The sequence below is a fragment of the Trachurus japonicus genome, chromosome 6 (genome assembly GCF_045865225.1).
Source record: "Trachurus japonicus isolate A0001 chromosome 6, Traja_1.0".
NCBI classification, from domain to species: Eukaryota; Metazoa; Chordata; class Actinopteri; order Carangiformes; family Carangidae; genus Trachurus; species Trachurus japonicus.
This window is the reverse complement of record NC_140912.1, coordinates 30,208,455-30,231,993: the sequence shown is the minus strand read 5'-3', so window position 1 is coordinate 30,231,993 and position 23,539 is coordinate 30,208,455. Positions and strand designations below refer to the sequence as shown.

The 23,539-nt window shown below is 42.9% G+C and overlaps 1 protein-coding gene across 3 annotated transcripts; it reads left to right on the top strand.

Annotated features, from left to right (window-relative positions):
- The first annotated feature begins 3,838 nt into the window (after positions 1 to 3,838).
- On the top strand, positions 3,839 to 23,188 carry rfwd3 (ring finger and WD repeat domain 3). 3 transcript variants are annotated; one of them, XM_085780174.1, is made up of 13 exons: positions 3,839 to 3,970; positions 6,277 to 6,599; positions 8,698 to 8,930; positions 9,398 to 9,447; positions 10,158 to 10,370; positions 10,482 to 10,573; positions 11,230 to 11,302; positions 13,741 to 13,987; positions 15,228 to 15,378; positions 15,482 to 15,658; positions 17,813 to 18,027; positions 20,012 to 20,226; positions 23,018 to 23,188. In XM_085780174.1, exons 2-13 carry the CDS (start codon positions 6,277 to 6,279, stop codon positions 23,159 to 23,161), a joined length of 2,133 nt encoding a protein of 710 aa, XP_085636300.1. In that variant the 5' UTR covers positions 3,839 to 3,970; the 3' UTR covers positions 23,162 to 23,188. The 3 variants fall into 3 exon arrangements, with proteins under 3 accessions (XP_085636300.1, XP_085636303.1, XP_085636302.1); XM_085780177.1 differs by having other exon boundaries at positions 11,230 to 11,344; XM_085780176.1 differs by having other exon boundaries at positions 3,877 to 3,974.
- Positions 23,189 to 23,539: the final 351 nt, after the last annotated feature.

Below are 23,539 nucleotides of genomic sequence, written 5' to 3'. Positions count from 1 at the left end.
TTGCGCAACATGTGACATGGGGAGAAGCGCTCTGATTGGTGGATCAGCAGACCAATCAGAAGGCCAACAAAGGGTCAATTGAAAACATTGTGATATCAAGGCAGTTCAGCTGTATTTTATAGCATCCAGTATAAATATGCTGTCTACATAAATGAGCCATATCTCTGAACACCAGCTTTGGAGTCTGCTGTAACTCCATTATATTAAACTGAAAATGGTTCCACCTAGTGGTGACAACAAAAGACTTTGGCTTTGACCATTGAATCTGTGAATGATTTTTGTGTTGGATGCAGCTTGACTGGCTATACACACCAAAGTCTTTCTATTAAAAAAACATTGAATGTCCTTCATTCAAACTGACAAAAGGGATACCCCATGGTGGAAGGTTTTTGTTTTATGTTCAATAAATTCCTCAATAAAATGTCCTGTTTTGAACCCAAATTGCTGGGGGAAAAAGTGGGTACATTTATTTCTGCCTGTTTCTGTGTCCAAGATAATTTATTTGATTTCATTCCAGCAGTCCGGTGTTTTACAACAACACCTTTCTGCAGACATCAACAGCAAATAAACATTGCAACATAAACTGTCTCATATTTTATTAGTTTGAGCTAGGTGTTTGCACCGCCAAGAGTGCAGTATCTGTGAAAATTGAATAAATTCAGGGAAGATTTATCTTGGTATATCATTGATAACATTTAGTTGTTGTTGTATTTATTGTACTTTTACTTATTTAACTATCCCTGCCTCTTGTACTTTGCACTGTACACCTATTGAATTCCTAGTGAGTGTAATATCAGGCTACTTGGCAATAAAAATTATTCTGATCCTAAAAAAACAACAACAACCAAAATGTTTGGTTATCTAACATAATCGCAGTTCTTAGAATAATATGAGCGAGGTGTCTTGGCCTCCTGCAACCTTATTGAAGCATTTACCTCAATCCGCCAATCTTGATTGGACGGTGAAAGGTGTTAATCCGCGCCACACCCCGTCGTCCCACCTAGTATAGTGTGTGCGGATAAGTCGTAGCCAGTCTCCGGAACTTCCTCGGCCATGTCCTTGTCTTCCTCCACGGCTGCACCTTGGTCAGCGGTGGGGAGAAACGGGTCACGGTCCGCAAGGCTAACTTGACCGTGAACACTTTGCAATGTCCATAAGACCTGGGAATTTTGAGGGCTAACCTGGTGTGGTCAACCTCAGGCAGGTAGCTACTGCACACCAGGTTGTCCTTCCCCAAAATATTATTCCCGCAGCCACAGGGCCAAGAGTCTTCTCTGGTGTGAGGATTTTTAGTGGTCGCCATCTCGCCGACGAGCTCGAGTGCGCACGGGAAAAAAAGGGCCGTGGCTAGCTGGTGTGTTAAGGCTGGTTTATACCTCCGGATACGGATGAATTTCGTCCGTCCGTATCAAACGTTATCTCCGTAACTGGCCTTCATACCTCCGTCCGGTTTAACCGTTTTTATGGACGTAACGCAACTTATCCTCTAGGCGGCAGTGTGTGTCTAATTACAGAGTCGTTGACACGGCAAATGTTGCCATGTCAACGAACGCTGTCATTACTGGCACCAACATTAAATGTATGTACCCTCTCACCAAGTCACATGTCTTCTCCAAATTCTGCACCGTTTTTAAATGTTCAATGTTTACTCTCGTCTTCTCCTCCTTCTTTGAATTTCTGGCAACTACTCTCTTCTTCGCCAATTTTCGTAATGGAGTGACTTTTCTCTGCTTCTGACTCAATACCGCCACCCCGGTTACTGGTGGTATTGCTCCGTTTCATCCGGAGCACTCCGGATTCGTAAGCTCAGAGGCAACGGATCCACTGACGGATGAAACGACCTCCGGATACGGACGAAAGTGTCCGTATCCGTTTTTACCGTAGGGTATAAATGGGCCTTTAGCCTGGGGTCGAGAGGAGTAGCTGGCGTGCTAGCTATCTCAACCGACTCGAGCGTCCGCGGAGGGGAGTCGAGAAGAATTCCGCTGTGGAGGGGATGAAAAAATACTTACGGTCCGGTCTGGTGTGAATAGACAAGGCACGACGTCCGGTGACGGAAGCTAGCAAAGATCAGTCTTTTGCTTTGCTTTGAAATGCAAAGATCAGTCTTTGCTAGCTGAACAGCTAGTGAAAAGCTCCAATGTGATATAAGCTCTGAGGTTTTGAACTGAGGGAGTATCCGCACACATAGTAGCCAAGGTGGGACTACTGGGTGCGGCGCGGACGAACACCTTTCACCACCAGCCAATCAAGGTTGGCGGATTGAGATAAAAAAATAAATAGGCCCAAATAAATCAAATATGGGTACGAACGAAGGGATTAAGAATAAAATAAAAAATAAATAGAGAAAATAAAACAGCAAACAAAACAACAACAAAAAGAGGGCCAGTCAGAGGCTTCAGGGAAAAACCTTTCATAGTGACTGAGTAATGAGTTGCTTTATTGTTGTTTATCAAATTGAGAGATTTAATCAGAGCATTTCGTTCCATTAGAAAATGATTTAGCAAATTTTTGTTTATGAATAATTTTTTTCTTTTGCATAAATGATGATAAAATTCATCAGGTGTTCAAGAGTATGATCTTCTGGATTAATATAGTAGGTTTAGGCTAGCAAATAATTAAGCGAGTAGACTATGACGAAGTATTAGGGCCACATTGAGAAACATTTTTCACGGGCTTCGAGAATCATAGTTTTACATGAATAAAGCCCTAATTTTACGAGAATAAAGTCATAATATTTTAACCTGTCGTTTTGGAGGAGGAAAGTTAAAATGAGGGCCATGGAGCATTTCGTAAAGTTTCTGTTGGCACATCAGCACCACATTGTCATCATATATAATATAGTATATTATATATACTATATTATATATTATATTATATATTTTTTTTTATTACAAGAACTACAGGAGTCCTCAACATCTGTAAATTTAATAATATGTAAGATTTTGAAATGCACTTCTTTTGCTTTGTTTGAAATATTACAATAATCATGTGAGGGTGTTGTCCATCTTTTTTTTTCTCTTTATTTTGTTCAAAGTGTACAAAAAGTGTCAAACACTGACACATAACACAACACGAGAACTGTTTCATATTCAGAAAGACAATTAATAAAATAAATAAATACAGCAAGGATCTCATTCAAATAAATAGAAAATGAAGAAAATTAAACAAACAAAAACAAAACAAAAATAAATAAATATTGTCATGTCAATACATAGGTGTGTAATAATCACTGTTAACAAATATATTTTCATAGTTTTCTAAAAAAGTTGTGTTCTTTTTATTTTTAACTAAGGGATTTATAGAGAGAATTGAATTCAATTAAAAAATGAGAAAAGGTTGGTTTGGAGGTTGCAAACTTTTGCTTATGAATAAAGTATTTACCAAATAAAATGAAAAAATTAACTAAATAAATACTGAAGACACCTGTTCTTCTTATTTTCATAATAACATATAACATCTCGCAAAAGTATTGCGAGATCTCGCAAAAAAAAAAAAAGTCCTTCCATGTCCCTTTGTAAACATAAACTGCTTCTTACGGAGCTACGAAGCCCCTAGCAGTTTATGTTTACATGGGAGAAAATATAAGAACACAAGTCTGACCAAAATTTCGTGTTACAGGGTGTCGTCCATCTTTTTTTTTTTTTTTTTTTGGTGTCGTCCATCTTCGCAGCAGACGATCTTCGGCGGTGACGTCAGTGCAGGATGGGGGCGGGGCCGCGTGCACTGGCGCCGGGAGATTCGAGCCCTGACCGCGGTCCCGGTTTGATAACACAGACACACACACACACACACGGGAGCAGCAGCGGTGTTGGTGTTGAAGTAGCCTAAACTAGAGAAGTGAAGTGACCCCTACGACCGACACGTCCACAGCTAAACCCCGGTTCTGTTCCCTGTGCCGCGGCGGAGCCATGTCGGGACCTGCTGCGGCGTTTCAGAGCGGCATCGACGGCGACTGTTGAACCTTCAGGTCGGTGCTGGCTAATGCTAATGCTAATGCTAAGTTTAGCTCAACCGCCCGTGGTTACTAGGAGATAAAAACAAAACAAAAAACAGACAATAACAATGGAACATATTTATCTACTTGTTTTATAGAAATGCATCGCATGTGTGTTGATGAGTTAGACGACAAAAAAGACAAAGTAAGCTTGTCGACGTTGAAACGGTGGTGAAATTAGCTCCTGTTAGCTTTTATTTAACGCCCGGAGGCCTCGGTGGACCTCGGGCTCGAGTTGGAGAGTGTAGCCGCAGAAGGCTTCACCTGGCACCGGGAGATGTTCACCGCGTCAGAATAAGAAAGTAGATCATCATTTCAATACAATTTAAAGGTTACACCTGCAGCAGGTAAAGATATTAGTAGTTGCTAGCTGGTTGGCTCAGGCGGCAGGTTGTGTAAGTGTTGATCCGCTGCAGCTCTTCACACCTGTGCAGGTAGATCAGTCTGCAGCACCGCGAGCCGTAGAGGCTCCTGGGGCTTTTTTATTATTATTTTTTTTTATTTTTTACTTTGACTAAAAGGTTATAATCCACAGAGAAATGACATTACAGTGGCACTTTTTTATTGAGCAATTGAAAGTACAAACTCTCAACGAGGATAATAATAATACAGATGAAAATTGAGTACATCATAAAAGTGCATAAGGGGATTCATGAAGCCAAAACAAAAGCAAAACAACACCAAATAGTAGCAGATGGGATAAGGTGCAAAAGATACATTTTAACAGGCAATTTAATTTCACATAAAATGGAATAGAAGAAGACGGGCAATGTCCAGGCTTAATTTCTTGGCATTTGCTCTATCTTTTTAAACAATATGTAATAATTTAAAATGATTAATAAAACCAGGGAAGGAAGGCTTAGAGTTCCTCCATTTAGCACAATGGATATGATATTAACCCAACAGTATGATGATGTTAATAGTGTCTGAAACATTGATGTGGAAGTGACAAAATACCCCCACACATTTTCGGTTTCCCCTGTCTGGGTTGTGGTGCAGAGGAGACATGTGTAACATGATCATATCAGGATAGAAAGCTGGACTACAGTTTATAAAGAGGGCGTGTTGAATAGTATCACGAGTGGTGGTGAGAGAGAAGACACATTTCATAAGGTGATTGACACATAGTAAAGAAACACAAGTTAATTTAGCAAAGACAACTGTTTTAATAAATCCATGTATTCAATAGAAGAGTAAGTAGAATCGCTGCAGTCCCTGGGGGCGTTGACACTTGGGTTAGTGACACAGTTTGACGGACATTTAGGGATGAGCCAGTGTGAGATTGTGACGGTAACAACAACATCACGGTTTCACTGTGTTGCAATTACAGGTCTAAAATGTGTTGTTTTGAAATGTCTGGGTAAGAAAAAAAAATACCACGTTTCCATGGAACACAGGCTCTTATTTTGAAATAACACAAAATAAATAATTGTGTCCATATAAATAAAATTTAGATAAATGCACTCCTTTAAGGAAGGCTGTTTATAGAAATGGGTTCCAGAGTGGGTAAATCTCAAAACGCCGCCCCAGCAGTTTCGTGTAGAAACCAAAAACTGATCTTTTGTGAAGAATTTTAGAATTTAAAAAAATTCTAAATTCTAAAGATGATGTCATAGTCACCCCCCCCAGCTGGACGTAACACGACAACATTTATGTTGCGTTCATAACAACTCGGAGGTCGGAAATCCCAACTCGAAAATTTCCGACTTCTACATCATTGCGTTCACGCTGCAGGAACTCGGGAGGGGAAAAAAACATGGATACCTGAAGGAAGTTTGGCGTATTATTGTGGCTCATCGCTGAATATGAAAAATCAATGCAGCAGTAAATGATGTTTATTTTGGAGGAGAGGAGACGCCGCAGATGAGTGCACATATAATGTTACAGCCTTGATAACAGTTAAACGTTATTTCCGTCACATACGAGGAACCGCAATTTCACACCATACAACAATCACAGCTTAATATAAACATATTTCATATAGGCTGCTGCAATAACACACAAAAATATGCATTAAAACCTCAACAAAGAACTTAAAATGTCTAAATTCTAACCGTTTAAGACTAGAGCTGCGGAAAGTCGGAGCTCTGATATGATACCCGAGTTTCCGACCTGTAGTTTCCGAGTTCGACGCCGTTCAATTCATTTTTTACAACTCGGAGCTGTTTTTTTTCCGACTTCCGAGTTGTCTTGAACGCAGCAATAATCCACTTCTAATGTTTGGATGTTTGTTTCAGTGGGACTATAGGTGTGACCATACGACCTGTGCTGTTTTCCAGATGGAGGCCATGGAGGTCGACTCCCCTATGGAGGTGGCGGGCGGCGGCGGCGGCGGCCGTGTGCAGCCTGAGGTCGATGCTGCGCGTCCGGCCGGAGACGCCGGCCACCCGCTCATCATCTCGGACTCGGGCAGCAGCACCGAGGTGGACGAGGACGAAGACGACGGCGACAACAACAACGGAGGAGGAGGAGGAGCGGGACGGACGGCGGCGCGGACGCCACAGAGACTTCCTGCCACCTGGGCGTTCAGCCAGAGGGCGGTGGGCGGGACGGCCGCGTCGCCCTCGGCGGCTCGAGGAGCGCCCATGAGGAGGAGGCTCAGGTACCGGCGGCGTGTCTGTTAGTGCTGGGTTGAAAAGATCGATCCGCCGATTTTAAATCAATTCTCATTTTAATTCCTACAGATCGATTCATAAGTCCAAAGATCGATTCCCCCCCCCCCCCCCAGTTATAGCCATTATATTAACTACCAATAGGCTACTTCATTAATTTAATACGAGTATTAATATGTTGCATAACTAGACAATCATGTAACAGCCCAAAAACAGTTTTAATGTGTTGGATTTATGTTGTGAGGAGTTAGGAGGTAGTTTGTGTCTTTCTTAAATGTGACTTTTGAGGGTAACATTTATGCTTTCTGTAAATGTATGTTTTTTGTATTTTGTTATTATTTATGTGAAACTTTGGACGTCATGGGACGCAAGACAAATTTCAGAGTGATCTGATAATAAAGTATAATCTAATCTAATCTAATCTAATAACACTAACTCAAATTGTTATCGGATTGAATTGAATCAAAATAATCGATTTTGAATCTTAACTCATTGAGTGCCAACCACGTAATTTCTCGTTTTTCGTTCCCATGCGTTGAGTGCCAAAAACGAAATTTTTCGTTTTTTGCTTTTTTTTTAAATTATGAAAATAGACACTTTAATACACATTATATGTAAATTTGGGGACTCTACGACGAGCAGAACTGAAATAGATGACGATCAAAGTCACATGACAGCTCATGATCTGGAAGTTTTTATCATAACTCAGCTTCTGCAAACGGAGGTCTGCATGCAGATGCAGCGCAGCTGCTCCGCTGCTGCTCCGCTGCTGCTCCGCTCTCACCCGCGAGGCTGCAGCAGCTGGGAGCTGAACCAGGAAGCTCTCAGCCCACTGTCCCGCCCGGTCTTCATCTGGAGCAACACCGTGTCCTCCCCAAAGTCCTCCCGCGGTAAAATCTGATGGTCTCTGGGTCAAAGCAGACCGGCACCACCGACCCGTACCCCAGAAGGACCGCGACCACCGGCGGGACCGGTGTTCGCGAGCCGCTGTGGCCGACAGAGCCTCACGTTCCGCGGCGAGAGGCTGTGACACGGCACGGTGCGTCTGTGTTATTGCTGTTTAGTGGCGCCCCCCCCCGCCCCCGATGGTGGTTTTGTGAATAGAACAACAATTGTTGTGTATAGTTATCTTATACGAGCCCTTTGATCCAGAAATGCGAGTGTGAGAAGAGCGACAGGCACAAACAGCGCACCTTTCATAAAAGACGCTCTATCTCCTTTTCTAGAAAAAAAGGAGGGATTTTGGTGAAACCCAGCCATGTTTAGCTTGACTTTTCTCAGGAACGGAGGCACGTAGAAACAAACGGTTTGTGGTCATTTGAAGCATAAAGTTAAACCTTTCAATTGAGCCACAGTATGTGTTGGTGGCAATAATATAGAATACACTATGGCTCTAAAATAAAAAGTCAAATATGGTCTAATTTGCCGGTACACTTGACTAAAACTTTGGAAAGGAGCGCGGCACTCAATGAGTTAAAGGGATAGTAGCATTTTTTTTTAAGTGGGGTTGTATGATCTACAAATAGCCCCTAAGTACTTTAATTGCAGTAGAAGACTCTCTGCACTCCTCCCGTTAGCAACGCCAGCCCATAATAGCCCTGCCCAGAGATTTACAACATACAGTGTTGTGAATGGACCCAAAGAAACGGCCTATTTTCGCGGCCTAAAAGAGGTTTTACCTGAAAAAAAATACACAGTTCCATTGTTCGCTATAATATAATTTTTTCCAGCCCTTCAAAGTGCAGGAAAAACGCAGTTTTTATTTGGACCTAACCAACTGCTGATCGGCGGGCGCTAACCCTGGGCGGAGGGATACGTGAGTTGGTTAGGTCCAAATAAAAACTGTGTTTTTCCTGCACTTTGAAGGGCTAGAAAAAAATATATTATAGTGAACAATGGAACTGTGTCTTCTACTGCAATTAAAGTACTTGGGGGCTATTTGTAGATTATACAACCCCACTTTAAAAAAATGCTAATATCCCTTTAAGAATCGGAATCGAATCGATTCTTCAGATTTGAATCGATACCCAGCCCTAGTGTCTGTGCGAGCGGTCTTAACGCCTCCTCTCCTCTGATTGGCCGCTGCAGGCAGGGCCTCCGGGTCCACTACCCCAGCCAGACGGCGGCGCCCTCCAGAGGCTTCCCAGACTTCCTGCTGCGGGTGCCGGCCGCCAGCGTGGCCGAGCCCGAGTCCGGCAGCACCACCGAGGTCAGCGAGTCGGACGAGGACGACGAAGGAGCAGCGCCGGCCCCTGACCCCGCAGCTCCGCCCCTCAGCGCCTCCACCAATCACACGCGACCGCAGGACGCCGCAGCAGCCGGTGAGTTTTTAAACATCAGTGCAGAGTTAAACATTTAGACATAGTCGGGCTGCAACTATCGAATATTCTGCTATTGATTAATCTGTCCATTATTTAAAAGATTAATCGATTAATTGTTTGGTCAATAGAATGTTAAGAAATGTTGAGAAACATCAATCAGTGTTTCTCAAACCACAAGACGACGTCCCCAAATGTCTTGTTTTGTCCACAAACCAAAGAGAGACTCCGTTTATTGTCATAAAGGAACAAAGAAACCAGAAATATTCACATTTAAGAAGCTGGAATCAGAGAATTTGGACTTTTTTTCTTTATAAACTACTCAAACTGATTATTAGATTATAGAAATAGTTGACAATTAATAATGATATAATAATCGATAATTGTTTGATTAATCGGCTTATTGTTGCAGCACTAAGTCACAGTGAGATTTATTTGTGTGTGTGTGTGTGTGTTTCCTCTGTGTCCAGACTCTGGACCAGCAGCAGACAACCAGAGGACAACCAATCAGGTCGTCCAGGTAACATCCAAACTTTACTCTTCAGCTCCATTCATTATTTTCATGTCCAGTATTTTAAAGCCCAAAACCAAACCAAATTAATGATTAAAAAAATGAAGAGACCACAAATGTTACTTAAAAAGCATCTCTACATGTACGGCACTCATTCCTTTCCATTTAAAAAAAAAAAAACCAACACAAACAAAACTTATTCTACCTAATGAGACACTGATGAACCACATCTGATTTTATAGAAGATTATAAAAACCACTGCTGGGATTAAACATCGACATTATCCCACCAAAACCGGTGTATAAACTCTTCCAAAGTTAAAATATTCATCTTCGTTGTCTTGTTTAAGAATGAATATGAACTTGTTTTCTTTGCTTTATCCCAGGTCTGAAAACACTGCAGCTTTTTTATTTTTATTTTCTGCAGATAAATGCTCTAGATCAGAGGTTCCCAACAACCGGGCCGCAGAGAGAGAATGAAAAAATACAAAATCGTTTGTTTTGTCCAATTTTCACTTTGGTCGTTTTATCTCGGAAACTGTTTTAAAGGGATAGTTCAACATTTTGGCAAATTGGCCAATAATCCCTATAGTTTTAGGAGTAGGTTCGTTACCTTTGATAACGACTCTCTGTGGTTCGTTCCACGCTATCGGCTGCTGTAGAAGAAACGTTTGTTCTGCGTAGACGAAGCTCTGAATGTTTTGTTTCCGTCGCCTGCAGCCGGCCTCGGAGGCCTCGTCCTCCAACCCGGCGGCGCCGTCGTCGCCTCGCGGCGGCGAGGAGACGGAAGGCGACACCTGCACCATCTGCTTCGAGTCGTGGACGACGGCCGGCGAACACCGGCTGTCGGCGCTGCGCTGCGGTCACCTGTTCGGCTTCATCTGCATCCAGCGCTGGCTCAAGACTCAGGGCTCCACGGCCAAATGTCCACAGGTCGGTGATCAGACACAACACGGGGAAAATTATTAAAAGTTAATTAAAATGTTATTAAAGCTGTAAAAGTATAAATCCTAATTGTTCCTTTTTTTAATTTCACTTTTTTAGTGCAACAAGAAAGCGAAGCACTCGGACATCGTGCGGCTCTACGCTCCCAAGCTCAGAGCGCTGGACAACTCTGAACAGGAGAGTTTGAAGAAGTGAGTGATGCGTTCACTGTCTGATGAACCAGCGCCGTAAATCTGAACAACGTGACCACGTAGAGATGACGCTGTCACTAACCGTGTTTCCATCCGCATGTTTTTATTCACATTTAGCAATATCCAATTCAAAATTCCTCATGGAAACGGTAAAATTCGATTAAATGTCATGAATATCGATGAAAAGTTAAAGGCATAGTTCAACATTTTGGCAAATTGGCCCATTGCCATAACCCCTATAGTCACAGCAGTCGGTTCGTTACCTTTAATTGTCGGTGCAAGCTATTTTTAGAACGGCGGAGCAGAGCCGTGAGCTGCTCAGAGCTACGCTACGGAGGCTCATGGGATTTCTTGGTTTCCCTCATCAAACTCATCAAATACACAATCCAACAACTCCACAACGCTCTGGTGGACAAGTTGTGACCTGCACATTCACCACGCTATGAGATAATAACACAACGTTACCAGACAGAGTTGTTTTAGAGGGAAATACAGAGACTGCTTGATGAAAAACTGTCCCTGAAGGCAACGTGCATCAGCAGTTTTGCATAAATTTACCTCTAGGAGTAAAAGACGGCCTTGAAATAAGTTTAAGAAGAAAACACAATCACTAACTGAAGTGTGTGTGTGTGTGTGGTGTGTGTGTGTGTGTGCAGGTCTCTGGAGCAGGAGCAGTCCCTGCGGAGGAAAGCTGAACTGGAAACAGCTCGGTGCAAACTCCAACTGCAGGTCGTTGTCAACAAATGTGGACAAGTAGAACAGGAGCTGCAGGCAATAGCCGCCGTTTCTTGAATCATTTATTTCTTTGTTTCAGCCGAGACCGGGGGGGGGGGGGGGTTCGTTCCATCAGAGTCGCTAAGAACATCCAGACTATGGTTTAATATTGAAGCTTGAATTGGTGTGAACTCCAAACCCGTTCCATCAAGCCTCATCTAGTCCAAGCCCAAACCAGTCGAGTGCCCAAACCAAAGGAAACACCAACTCCACAGCAGAGAAAAGGCTCCTTATGGAGGTTTATGATGAATATAAAAGGTCTAGGTATATGCTCACTGAAAGTGTTTTAGTCCTTCCCCGCAGTGAGTCTGAGTTCGAATCCCTCGCTGGTCGTTTTTTTGCGAGTTCTTCTCACTCCTCGTTTCCCGTCTCTCTCCACCTGTCCTCTTGAAATAAAGGTGTAAAAGTCCAAGAAGATACTTTAAAACCCTCATCAAAGGTACAAAGTGAATGTAGATAGTGACACCTGTTAACATTTAATTCATTTAGCCTACGACCTAAATCAATTTACAAAATGTATTCATTCATTTATTTTAACAAGTGATATTCATCACATTTATCACACAACTGACTGTAGAAAATCAATTCAAGGAGATGAGGTGATAGTGAACAGTAGGCCTATTTTTAAATGCCTCAGTTTAATTTTATTATTTTTTAATTAGTTTAATTTTATCTTTATTGGGGCCAGTGGTGCAGCCTATCAGATATAAACATCCTCGTCCTCTTTACATACAGTAACGTACCGTTCAGGAGGTGGAGCTGAGCGCCGGGCGGCTTGTCTCATAACTAAAATGAATTCTGCATTTGCTTCACAGACACGACACCGTTGGCTCCCCTGGACCTATTTATTGCATATTTAATTTTTTTTTTTTTTTTACTTCCGTATTTGCGATTGAACTACTTTAATGTTTTTAAATGAATTTCATTAATTTATATCTTATAATTTCAAAAAAGGCTCCCGCACACTGTCTCACTCTCAATAATCATTTTATTAAAGCAGTGGTTGGGTCAGTGTGACCTTCATCAGGCATATCTTATCATTTTATCATTACATGACAGTGAGTGTGTAAAAGCAGCAACAGAACTGTATTATGAAAGTTCATTATGTCCGTATAAAATAATTAGTTTTTTTTTCTTTCTTTCTTTCTTTCTTTGGAAAAGAAAAAAGAAAACTCACCAGCAGAACTGTCTTTTGGACATTTTTTGAACATAAATGGAGTTTGATGGAACGGAGTTGAGGCTCAGGTTGATGGAGCAGAAAGTCGGAGTTAGCTTTAAGTGTCAGGTTTAGCCAGAAGGTGGAGCTGATCTCAGCCACAGGGTTAGACTTAAAATGTCTTAAATTCGTTGAATTATTGTGTTCAAGTCTTAAATAATTTTAGACAGGTCTTAAATTTTCTTATGCCCATCATGGCCGAGCATTTCACTCGCATTTGACCCTAAAAAAAATACATGTGTGAAAGGGAAAATAGTTAAAGCAGAAGTAAGTAGTCCGGTCGTTTTCGCTAATGCTGCGTTCCAGGCAGGCTTTTGAAATCGTAAATTACAGCTTCAAGTCACAACTTACGACTTTGTAGCGTTCCAGGCAACCCACTCGTGTTTTTCCGACCTGTTTTACCTGTGAAAGTCACTATAACGGCCACTCGTAACTTCCGACCCGTGAACTCGTACCAGATCGAACTGGTACGACTTCACAGGACGGAAAAACACGAGTTACGAGTTTCCTTGAACGCACCATAACAGTCCTCGTCCCTACGTCGCCACATTCACGGCGTCCCTTGGCTGCACACACAGCCCTGAATGCCGTTCTCTCTCCTCATTGGATAAAAACTGTAGGATACAAGGAATGTTTTCTCCTCGGCTCAGAGCAGAGCAGAGGGACTGACAGACCCGTGTTTCAGACCAAACGCTCTATGTAAGTGATTGCTGTTGGAAGATATAACTATTTAAGACTTATATTAACACAAATATATCACTTACTTCTGCTTTAACTTTATGCGTGCTCCTTGGGAAAAATGTTATCGTAGAGCCCTCGCTACCGAAAATGGTCAATAAAATGCTCCTGCGACACTTCATTGTGCTTTATTGAATGTATTTTCAACTACAAACAAGGCTAACACGCAACTTGTACATTGTATTGCAATCAATTTCTAATTTCATGACTCCGCATTTCTTTTGTACGTATTTTATTAGTCATGATAAAATGATGGATGATTAAATTTCATCCATAATGGTCTTAAAAAGGTCTTTAAATGATGGAACTGAACTCTCACTAAAACAAACGAGACTCGGCCGTTGAAGCCAGACTTTGAGCTGAGAGCTTGATGGAGGAACCCCCCCCCGGTTCAGACGAATCTCTTTGTTAACTCCTCCTTCTTCTGTTTGTTGTTCAGGAGCTGCGGGCTCTGATGGCGCAGACTCCCCGAGGCTCCACTCCCTCCTCCTCCTCCTCGTCTTCATCCTCCTCCTCCCTCCTCCTCAGCGCCTCCCAGCGGGCCGACGGCTCGCGGCCGGCCCAGTACGGCTTCTCCAAGGCGGTGCTGGTGTCTCAGGCCGGCGGCTGCAGGGTGCTGTCCTACTGCGAACCGCTCAGCTGCCTCCTCGCCTCGCAGCCGTCGCCGCAGCCCACGCTGGTGCCCGGTGAGTCTCTGCATCCCTATAGTCTCAGCAGTAGGTTCGTTAACTTTAATTGTCGGTGCAAGCTGTTTTTAGAACGGCGGAGCAGAGCCGTGAGCTGCTCAGAGCTACGCTACGGAGGCTCATGGGATTTCTTGGTTTCCCTCATCAAACTCATCAAATACACAATCCAACAACTCCACAACGCTCTGGTGGACAAGTTGTGACCTGCACATTCACCACGCTATGAGATAATAACACAACGTTACCAGACAGAGTTGTTTTAGAGGGAAATACATGCAAAACCGCTGATGTGCGTTGCCTTCAGGGACAGTTTTTCAGCAAACAGTCTCTGTATTTCCCTCGAAAACGACTCTGTCTCATAACATTCTGTTACATCATACAGCGGTAGAAATGTGTTATTGTTGTTTTGTAGCGCGCCCCCCCATGGTGGTTTTGTAAATAGAACAACAATATTTATCTTACACAAACTCTTTGACCCAGAAATGTAAGTGTCAGGAGAGCGACAGGCACAAACAGTGCATATTTCATAAAAGATGCTACATTATATCTCCATTTCTAGAAAACAAGCAGGGATTTTGATGAAAACTGGCCACTGTATAGCTTGAGATTGCTCAGGAATGGAGGCAAGTAGAAATAAACGGTTTATCCCCATTGGAAGCAGAAAGTTTCACCTTTCAAATGAGCCATAGTATGTGTCCATAGTTATAATATAGAATATAACGCTATGGCTCTACAAACATCATCATTAATGGTCTAAATTGCTGGCACCAGGATTAAAGCTTTGGAAAACAGCGCAGCAATCAATGAGTTAACTTTTTCTTTTTTGAAAATTGCCTTGATGTCCAGCAGATCACCTACACAATTTGATCACTGATTGTCCCAGGCCTAGTTATTATCAGTTTATATTTAAACTCACTAATCGGTGATTAACCCCAAAAAGCCTCCTCTCAGGGCAGGGCAAGTAAGAATTGAGATGGGGCAAGTAGATTTCCCAGACAAATACACGTCTAGATGCCTACGATTCAATAATTTGCGGAGAAAAGGCAAGTAGATTAGAGAGGTACTTTCCTGGCAGGTAGGTGGAAACCTTCACGTCGGACCTTGATGTTATTGATCAGATGGACTTTTAGCTTAGCTTAGCTTAGCATTAGCCTTTAGCCTGGTTCCTCCTCCAGAAACATGATTCCTATTGAGGATTTACTCTTCTTCTTTTCACTCTCCTCCTCCTCCTCCTCCTCAGGGTGCGGGGTGAAGAAGGTGAGCGTGGTGAACATGAAGGCGAGTCACTACGTCCCGATCCACAGCAAACAGATCCGAGGTCTGTCCTTCAACCGGCAGAACGACAGCCTGCTGCTGTCGGCCGCTCTGGACAACACCATCAAACTGACCAGGTGGGAAACACTGAGGGGGGGCAGGGGGGGCTGTGATGTCGTCATGTGACGGAGGACTGACTCTCTGTGTGTGTGTGTGTGTGTGTGTGTGTGTGTGTGTCAGTCTGCTGACCAACACGGTGGTCCAGACCTACAACGCAGGTAAACCGGTGTGGAGCTGCTGCTGGTGTCTGGACAACAGCAACTACGTGTACGCCGGCCTGAGCAACGGCTCGGTGCTCGTCTACGACACCAGAGACACCAGCACGCACGTCCAGGAGCTGCAGCCGCTACGCTCCAGGTACACAAACACACACACAACACACACAACATGTCACACCTGTGCACGTTTTTGCTTTTTTCAGGGTATCCGCGGGGTCTTAAAAGTCTAAAATGTTGAAAATCTAAATTTTAGGCCTTAAAATGTCTTAAATTCGTTGAATTATTGTGTTCACGTCTTAAATAATTTTAGACAGGTCTTAAAATTTTCTTATGCCGACCATGGGCGAGCATTTCACTCGCATTTGACCCTAAAACAAAATACATGTGTGAACCGGGAAAATGCGTGCTCCTTGGGAAAAATGTTATGGTAGAGCCTTCGCTACCGCAAATGCTCAATAAAATGCTCCTGCAACACTTCATTGTGCTTTATTGAATGTATTTTCAACTACAAACAAGCCTAACACGCAACTTATACAGTATATTGCAATCAATTTCTAATTTTGTGACTCTGCATTTCTTTTGTACGTATTTTATTTGTCATGATAGGTCTTAAATTTCATCCATAAAGGTCTTAAAAAAGTCTTAACTTTGAGCTGGTGAAACCTGCAGAGACCCTGTTTTTTTCACCACAGTCTATTGATGCATAATCGTGATAATTGTAATACCATGATTATTTTTCTGACAATAATCGTACCAAGAAAATCCAAGTGACATCCCTAGTCCTGGAAAATGATTTAACACAGCTACCAGAGCTTTATTTGACTTTTTTGTTTCCAACAAAAAACATGTTTGTGCTGTTCTATTACAAATTTGTCATAATTTCTAAGCATTTAAAGCAGAAGTAAGCGGAATATTTGTGTTAATATAAGTCTTAAATAGTTATATCTTCACTTATATAGAGTGTTTGGTCTGAAACACGGGTCTGTCAGTCACTCTGCTCTGCTCTGAGCCAAGGAGAAAACTTTCCTTGTATCCTACAACCTTTATCCAATGAGGAGAGAGAACGGCATAAAGGGGCAGTCCTCTCTGTGTGTGCAGCCAAGGGATGCGCGTGAATGTGGTGACGTATTGACGAGGGCGGGGACTGCTAACTCCATCTGCTGACATGAAGTTAGCCAAAACCACCGGATCGCTTACTTCTGCTTTAAGAGATTATTTCATAAGTTAGAGCCATAGACTGCACATCTTTAAATCCGATTTCTGAGAGAGAGAATGAAAAGAGAGGAATGTGACCCGATCCATCAAAATGAGTCACAGTGACCCAAATTTCAAAGTTGAGATTTTGGTATCAATGGAAAGATTAGAAAATAAGCTTTAAAATTATACCCTAGTCAGAGTCATACATTTGATGGTTTTCGAGATGTGGCCATTTGAATTACGATCTCCTACTCTCTTATTCTGTTCTAAAACCTGAGAAAATAGCAGTTAAAGTTTTTGCCAGTGACTCTGGCATCTGTTCCTGTACCACGTGATTACACACAACCTATACGGCCCCTTGTTGTCATAGAGGCAGCATTCAATGACCCTCGGAAAGCAGAGAATCTCACAATTCAGATGCTTTTTACAGCTCGTTTCTATCATAAACGGTTCAGAAGTTGTCATGTTTTGTTGACATTTTGTAAAACATGTGCAAGCGTGTACGTTCGGGTTAGCATCGTTGCTACGTTCGGGTTAGCATCGTTGCTACGTTCGGTTTAGCATCGATGCTACGCTCTGTTAGCGTCGATGCTACTCGGTTTAGCATCTGTTTCTGTACCCGTCCCTGCTCGCCATAGAGGCACCATTCAATGACCGTCGGAAAGCGGAGAATCCCGCGATTCAGATGCAGTTTACAGCTCGTCTCTATCATGAACGGTTCAGAAGATATTTCATGTTTTGCACCGAAGCAACACTCATTTTCAGAGGGTTTAAGTTGCAGGTCAACTTTAATCATCATTTACGTGCCTTTTCTCAATTATCTGGACTGTGAAACTTTGGGAGATTGTTTTTGAATGTCATTGCTTTGAAATTAGGGTAAAAAAATTTTTTTGATTTTCTATGGGTTTTCCATGTTATCAGCTGATTATCTAAAAATAGAACGTTGCGACTTCCGACTCATTTTGATGGAACGGGTCACAAATATAGAAACAAACTGATTAAATTTACAAAATAAGGTACCATTGTCGAAAAGAACACTTCTCCAAAGCATGAATGGGACAGTGTTACTGAAACCCTGTGACGTTTTCCCCGGCAGGTGTCCCGTGGCGTCTCTGTGCTACGTCCCGCGGGCGGCGTCCAGCTCGTTCCCGTGCGGCGGCATCATCGCGGGCTCTCTGGAGGGCGGCTGCTTCTGGGAGCAGGTCAACGAGACCACGTACCGGCCGCACGTGTTGCCGCTGGAGACGGCCGGGTGCATCGACATCCAGGTGGAGACGGAGAGTCGACACTGTCTGGTCACCTACAGGCCAGGTGAGACGTCTGTTACAGAGCTCCTTCAGAATAAAAGTAGATGTTTGTGCTAGAGCTCCTTCAAAATAAAGGTAGATGTTTCTGTTAAAGCCCCTTCAGAATAAAGGTAGATGTTTGTGTTAGAGCTCCTTCAAAATAAAGGTAGATGTTTGTGTTAAAGCTCCTTCAAAATAAAGGTAAATGTTTGTGTTAGAGCTCCTTCAAAATAAAGGTAAATGTTTGTGTTAAAGCTCCTTCAAAATAAAGGTAAATGTTTGTGTTAGAGCTCCTTCAAAATAAAGGTAGATGTTTGTGTTAGAGCTCCTTCAAAATAAAGGTAGATGTTTGTGTTAAAGCTCCTTCAGAATAAAGGTAGATGTTTGTTTTAGAGCTCCTTCAAAATAAAGGTAGATGTTTGAGTTAGAGCTCCTTCAGAATAAAAGTAGATGTTTGTGCTAGAGCTCCTTCAGAATAAAGGTAGATGTTTGTGCTAGAGCTCCTTCAAAATAAAGGTAGATGTTTGTGTTAAAGCTCCTTCAAAATAAAGGTAGATGTTTGTGTTAAAGCTCCTTCAAAATAAAGGTAGATGTTTGTGTTAGAGCTCCTTAAAAATAAAGGTAGATGTTAAAGCTCCTTCAAAATAAAGGTAGATGTTTGTGTTAAAGCTCCTTCAGAATAAAAGTAGATGTTTGTGTTAAAGCTCCTTCAAAATAAAGGTAGATGTTTGTGTTAGAGCTCCTTCAGAATAAAGTTAGATGTTTGTGTTAAAGCTCCTTCAAAATAAAGTTAGATGTTTGTGTTAAAGCTCCTTCAAAATAAAGTTAGATGTTTGTGTTAGAGCTCCTTCAGAATAAAGGTAGATGTTTGTGTTAGAGTTCTTCAAAATAAAGGTAGATGTTTGTGTTAGAGCTCCTTCAAAATAAAGGTAGATGTTTGTGTTAAAGCTCCTTCAGAATAAAGGTAGATGTTTGTGTTAAAGCTCCTTCAGAATAAAGGTAGATGTTTGTATGAAAGGTCCTTCAGAATAAAGGTAGATGTTTGTGTTAAAGCTCCTTCAGAATAAAGGTAGATGTTTGTGTTAGAGTTCTTCAAAATAAAGGTAGATGTTTGTGTTAGAGCTCCTTCAAAATAAAGGTAGATGTTTGTGTTAAAGCTCCTTCAGAATAAAAGTAGATGTTTGTGCTAGAGCTCCTTCAAAATAAAGGTAGATGTTTCTGTTAAAGCTCCTTTAGAATAAAGGTAGATGTTTGTGTTAGAGCTCCTTCAAAATAAAGGTAGATGTTTGTGTTAAAGCTCCTTCAGAATAAAAGTAGATGTTTGTGTTAAAGCTCCTTCAGAATAAAAGTAGATGTTTGTGTTAAAGCTCCTTCAGAATAAAAGTAGATGTTTGTGTTAAAGCTCCTTCAGAATAAAGGTAGATGTTTGTGTTAAAGCTCCTTCAAAATAAAGGTAGATGTTTGAGTTAAAGCTCCTTCAGTATAAAGGTAGATGTTTGTGTTAAAGCTCCTTCAGAATAAAAGTAGATGTTTGTGTTAAAGCTCCTTCAGAATAAAAGTAGATGTTTGTGTTAAAGCTCCTTCAGAATAAAAGTAGATGTTTGTGTTAAAGCTCCTTCAGAATAAAGGTAGATGTTTGTGCTAAAGCTCCTTCAAAATAAAGGTAGATGTTTGTGTTAAAGCTCCTTCAAAATAAAGGTAGATGTTTGTGTTAAAGCTCCTTCAGAATAAAGGTAGATGTTTGTTAAAGCTCCTTCAGAATAAAAGTAGATGTTTGTGTTAAAGCTCCTTCAGAATAAAAGTAGATGTTTGTGTTAAAGCTCCTTCAGAATAAAGGTAGATGTTTGTGCTAAAGCTCCTTCAAAATAAAGGTAGATGTTTGTGTTAAAGCTCCTTCAGAATAAAGGTAGATGTTTGTTAAAGCTCCTTCAGAATAAAAGTAGATGTTTGTGTTAAAACTCCTTCAAAATAAAGGTAGATGTTAAAACTACAAATATGTCTTCCTGCAGGTCGCTCCAACCCGTCGCTGCGCTGCGTCGTCATGGCGCTGACCCGGACGCCGCAGCAGGACTCGGCCCAGCTGCCCAGCTGCTCCTGCTCCCCGGTGCAGACGTTCAGCGCCGGCTCCTCCTGTAAACTCCTCACCAAGAACGCCGTGTTCCGGCGGCCGGGCGGCGGCGGCTCGCTGGTCTGCGCCGGGGACGAGGCCTCCAACTCCACCATGGTCAGTGATGTCATCGCCTCCAACAGCCAATCAGAGCCACTCACAGAGAGAGAGACAAGAGTGTTGATCAAGACCCGACTCAAACCTCCTTCTCTTCCCATTTCTCCTCTCCTCTTCCCTCTCTTCCTTTTACTCCTTCTCTCCCCCTCCTTTCTCCTCTTTTCGTCTTCCTCCTCTCCCTTCTCCTCCTCCTCTTCCCTCTCCTCCTCTCTTTTCTTTTCTTCCTCCCTCTCCCACCTCCTTTTACCTCCTCCTCCTCTTCCTCCTCTCTTTCCTCTCCTCTTCCCTCTGCTCTTGCTCCTCCTCACCCTTCCTCTCTCCTCCTTTTACTCCGTCTCTCCTCCTCTTCCCCTCCTCTTTTTCCTCTTCCTCCTCTCCTTTTATCTCTACTCCTGCTCCTCCTCACCCTTCCTCCCTCTCCTCCTTTTACTCCTCCTCTCCTCCTCTCTGCTCCTCCTCCATTTCCTCTCTCCTCCTCCTCGTCTTCCTCTTCTACCTCCTCCTTTCCTCTTCCTCCTCTCCCTCTCCTCCTCTTCCCTCTCTCTCCCTCCTCTTCCTACCACTTCCTTCTCTTCCCTCTCCTCTTCCTCTCCTCCTCCTCCCCTTCTTCCCTCTCCTCCTTTTACTCCTTTTCTCCCCGTCATCCACTTCCTCTCTCTCCTCCATTTACTCCTCTCCCTCCTCTCTCCTCTGCTCCTCCTCACCCTTCCTCCCTCTCCTCCTCTCTCTCCTCGTCTTCCTCTTCTACCTCACTCTCCTCCTCATCTTCCTCCCCCTCCTCCACTTTCTCTCTCTCCTCCATTTACTCCTCTCCTCCTTTCCTCTTCCTCGTCTTCCTCCTCTCCCTCTCTCTCCCCTCCTCCTCCTCCTACCACTTCCTCCTCTTCCCTCTGCTCCTCCTCCCCTTCTTCCTCCTCTTTCTCATGCTCCTCCTCTTCCACTTCCTCTCTCTCCTCCTTTTACTCCTTCTCTCCCATCCTCTCTTTCCTTTTCTCCCTCTTCCTCCCTCTCTTCCCTCTTCCTCCTCCTCCTTCCTCCTCCTCTTTCCTCTGCTCCTCCTCCCCTTCCTCCCTCTCCTTTTACTCCTTCTCTCCCCTCCTCTTCCTCTCTCCTTCTTTTACTCCTTCTCTCCCCCTCCTTTCTCCTCTTTTTGTCTTATTCCTCCTCCTCCCTCTCCTCTTCCCTTTCTCTCCACCTCTTCTCTTTCCTTTTCTTCCTCCCTCTCCTCCTTTTACTCCTCCTCTCCCCCTCCTCCTCTTCCTCCTCACTCCTCCACTTCCTCTCTCTCCTCCTTTTACTCCTTCTCTCCCCCTCCTTTCTCCTCTTCGTCTTCGTCCTCCCCCTTCTCCCTCTCTTCTTCCCTCTCTCTCCCCATCCTCTTTCCTTTTCTTCCTCTTTCTATCTTGCCACAAAGAAATTGCTCCTTAGCCATCAAAGTTGCCACCACTAGATGGAGCTGTCAGGCTCTCTGCCCGACTCATTGGGCTGTTTCTCTTTTTCGTTGGCACTTCTTGTCTCTTTTTTCATCTGATATCCATAGATACATCTGTCACATCACCATAGCTGGTCATTTTTAATTTTTTGTAACTGAGAATTACCATCGTTGGTATTACATCTGCCACTGTTGCCACTTTCATGTTTTACCTATTATTACTTCATTTATTACTATCAATACTGTGAATAATCATGCTGCTATGAGCACTTTGTCCACCACACATACAGTATATGACAATCAACATCCTGCTGCTATAAGCACTTTGCACTTTGCCTACCTCATACATGTTGTTGTCTAAATGTTGTCCATTGTCATTCTGTGTCTGTTTATGCCTCATCTTTGTATAATAGCTTGTATTCTGTGTATCTTATTACTTTTATGTTATGTGTAGGGACTACAGATGGAAATTAGCTGGGAGCTAAATCTGGTGCAACCATCTTTTCATTTTTTCTTTTAAAGGGATAGTTCACCCTAGAATGATATTTCGCTCATTATCTACTCACCCTCATGTTGACTAAGGGCTGGAAGAAGTTTCAGAGTCCACCGTGGCTTCTCTGAGTTACAGGGGGTCTTGGCGTAGCAGTGCATGTCCATATAACGGTTGTAAAGGGACACCAGAGCTCTTCGTAAAAAAACACACACAAAAAAACATCCAAATACCTCCATGATGCTCGTATGTAATGTCCGTCTTGTGCTGAAGCCCCAAATTGCGTAATTGTCCCGAAAAAAATTAAATAAGTCTATATTTTAAGCTTGTTTGTAGCGGAAGCTTCTCGAAGCTCCTCTTCCTGGTCCGTCCAAATCTCGCGTGATTTGCGCCGGCGTCAGCATGCGTCAGTGCGGTTACTGCGAATCACGCGAGATTTGGACTGACCAGGAAGAGGAGCTTCGAGAAGCTTCCGCTACAAACAAGCTTAAAATATAGACTTATTTAATTTTTTTCGGGACAATTACGCAATTTGGGGCTTCAGTACAAGACGGACATTACATACGAGCATCATGGAGGTATTTGGATGTTTTTTTGTGTGTGTTTTTTTACGAAGAGCTCTGGTGTCCCTTTGCAACCGTTATATGGACATGCACTGCTACGCCGAGACCCCCTGTAACTCAGAGAAGGGACGGTGGACTCTGAAAATTCTTCCAGCCCTTAGTCAACATGAGGGTGAGTAGATAATGAGCGAAATATCATTCTAGGGTGAACTATCCCTTTAAATGATTAATGTAATTGCACATTGTCCCTTATTAAACTAAACTAAACTCTTTCTCCCTTTCTTCCTCCTCCTCCTCCTCCTCTAGGTATGGGACGCCGGCAGCGGTTCTCTCCTCCAGAAGCTTCCCGCCGACCTGCCGGTGTTGGACATCAGCCCGTTCTCCGTGAACGGAGACCACTTCCTGGCGTCGCTGACCGAGAAGATGCTGAAGCTCTACAGGTGGGAGTGAAGAGGAGAGGAGGAGGAGGAGGAGGAGGAGGAGGAGGAGGAGGAGGAGGAGGAGCCGGTTCGATGCCGAGAAGAGGAGAAGAAAGAAAAAAAAACAAAAACAAACGGACACGGTCTGAACACGAGGAGACGACGGCGACTGTGCTGAAATCAGATGCTGCTAAACTTTTTATCTGTTCTACGTTTACACACAAACACACACACACGCTAAAAAAAACTGAGGGATAAACAGTGGAAACGTTTCAACTCCTCATTTTAGTTTCTTTTCTTTTCTTTCTTCTTTTTTTTTTAATCAAACATCCACATCATCGTCATTGTCTCTGCAGTATGAAAATTAACCAATCAACCAATCAATTGGACTCATTGAACTGGTCAGTTA

Excerpts from the sequence above, each read along its gene's own strand:
- rfwd3 (XM_085780177.1), top strand. The coding sequence starts at position 6,277 with ATGGAGGCCATGGAGGTCGACTCCCCTATGGAGGTGGCGGGCGGCGGC. Across the intron at positions 9,448-10,157 it reads CAACCAATCAGGTCGTCCAG|CCGGCCTCGGAGGCCTCGTC; the intron begins GTAACATCCAAA and ends CGTCGCCTGCAG. Across the intron at positions 10,371-10,481 it reads CCACGGCCAAATGTCCACAG|TGCAACAAGAAAGCGAAGCA; the intron begins GTCGGTGATCAG and ends TCACTTTTTTAG.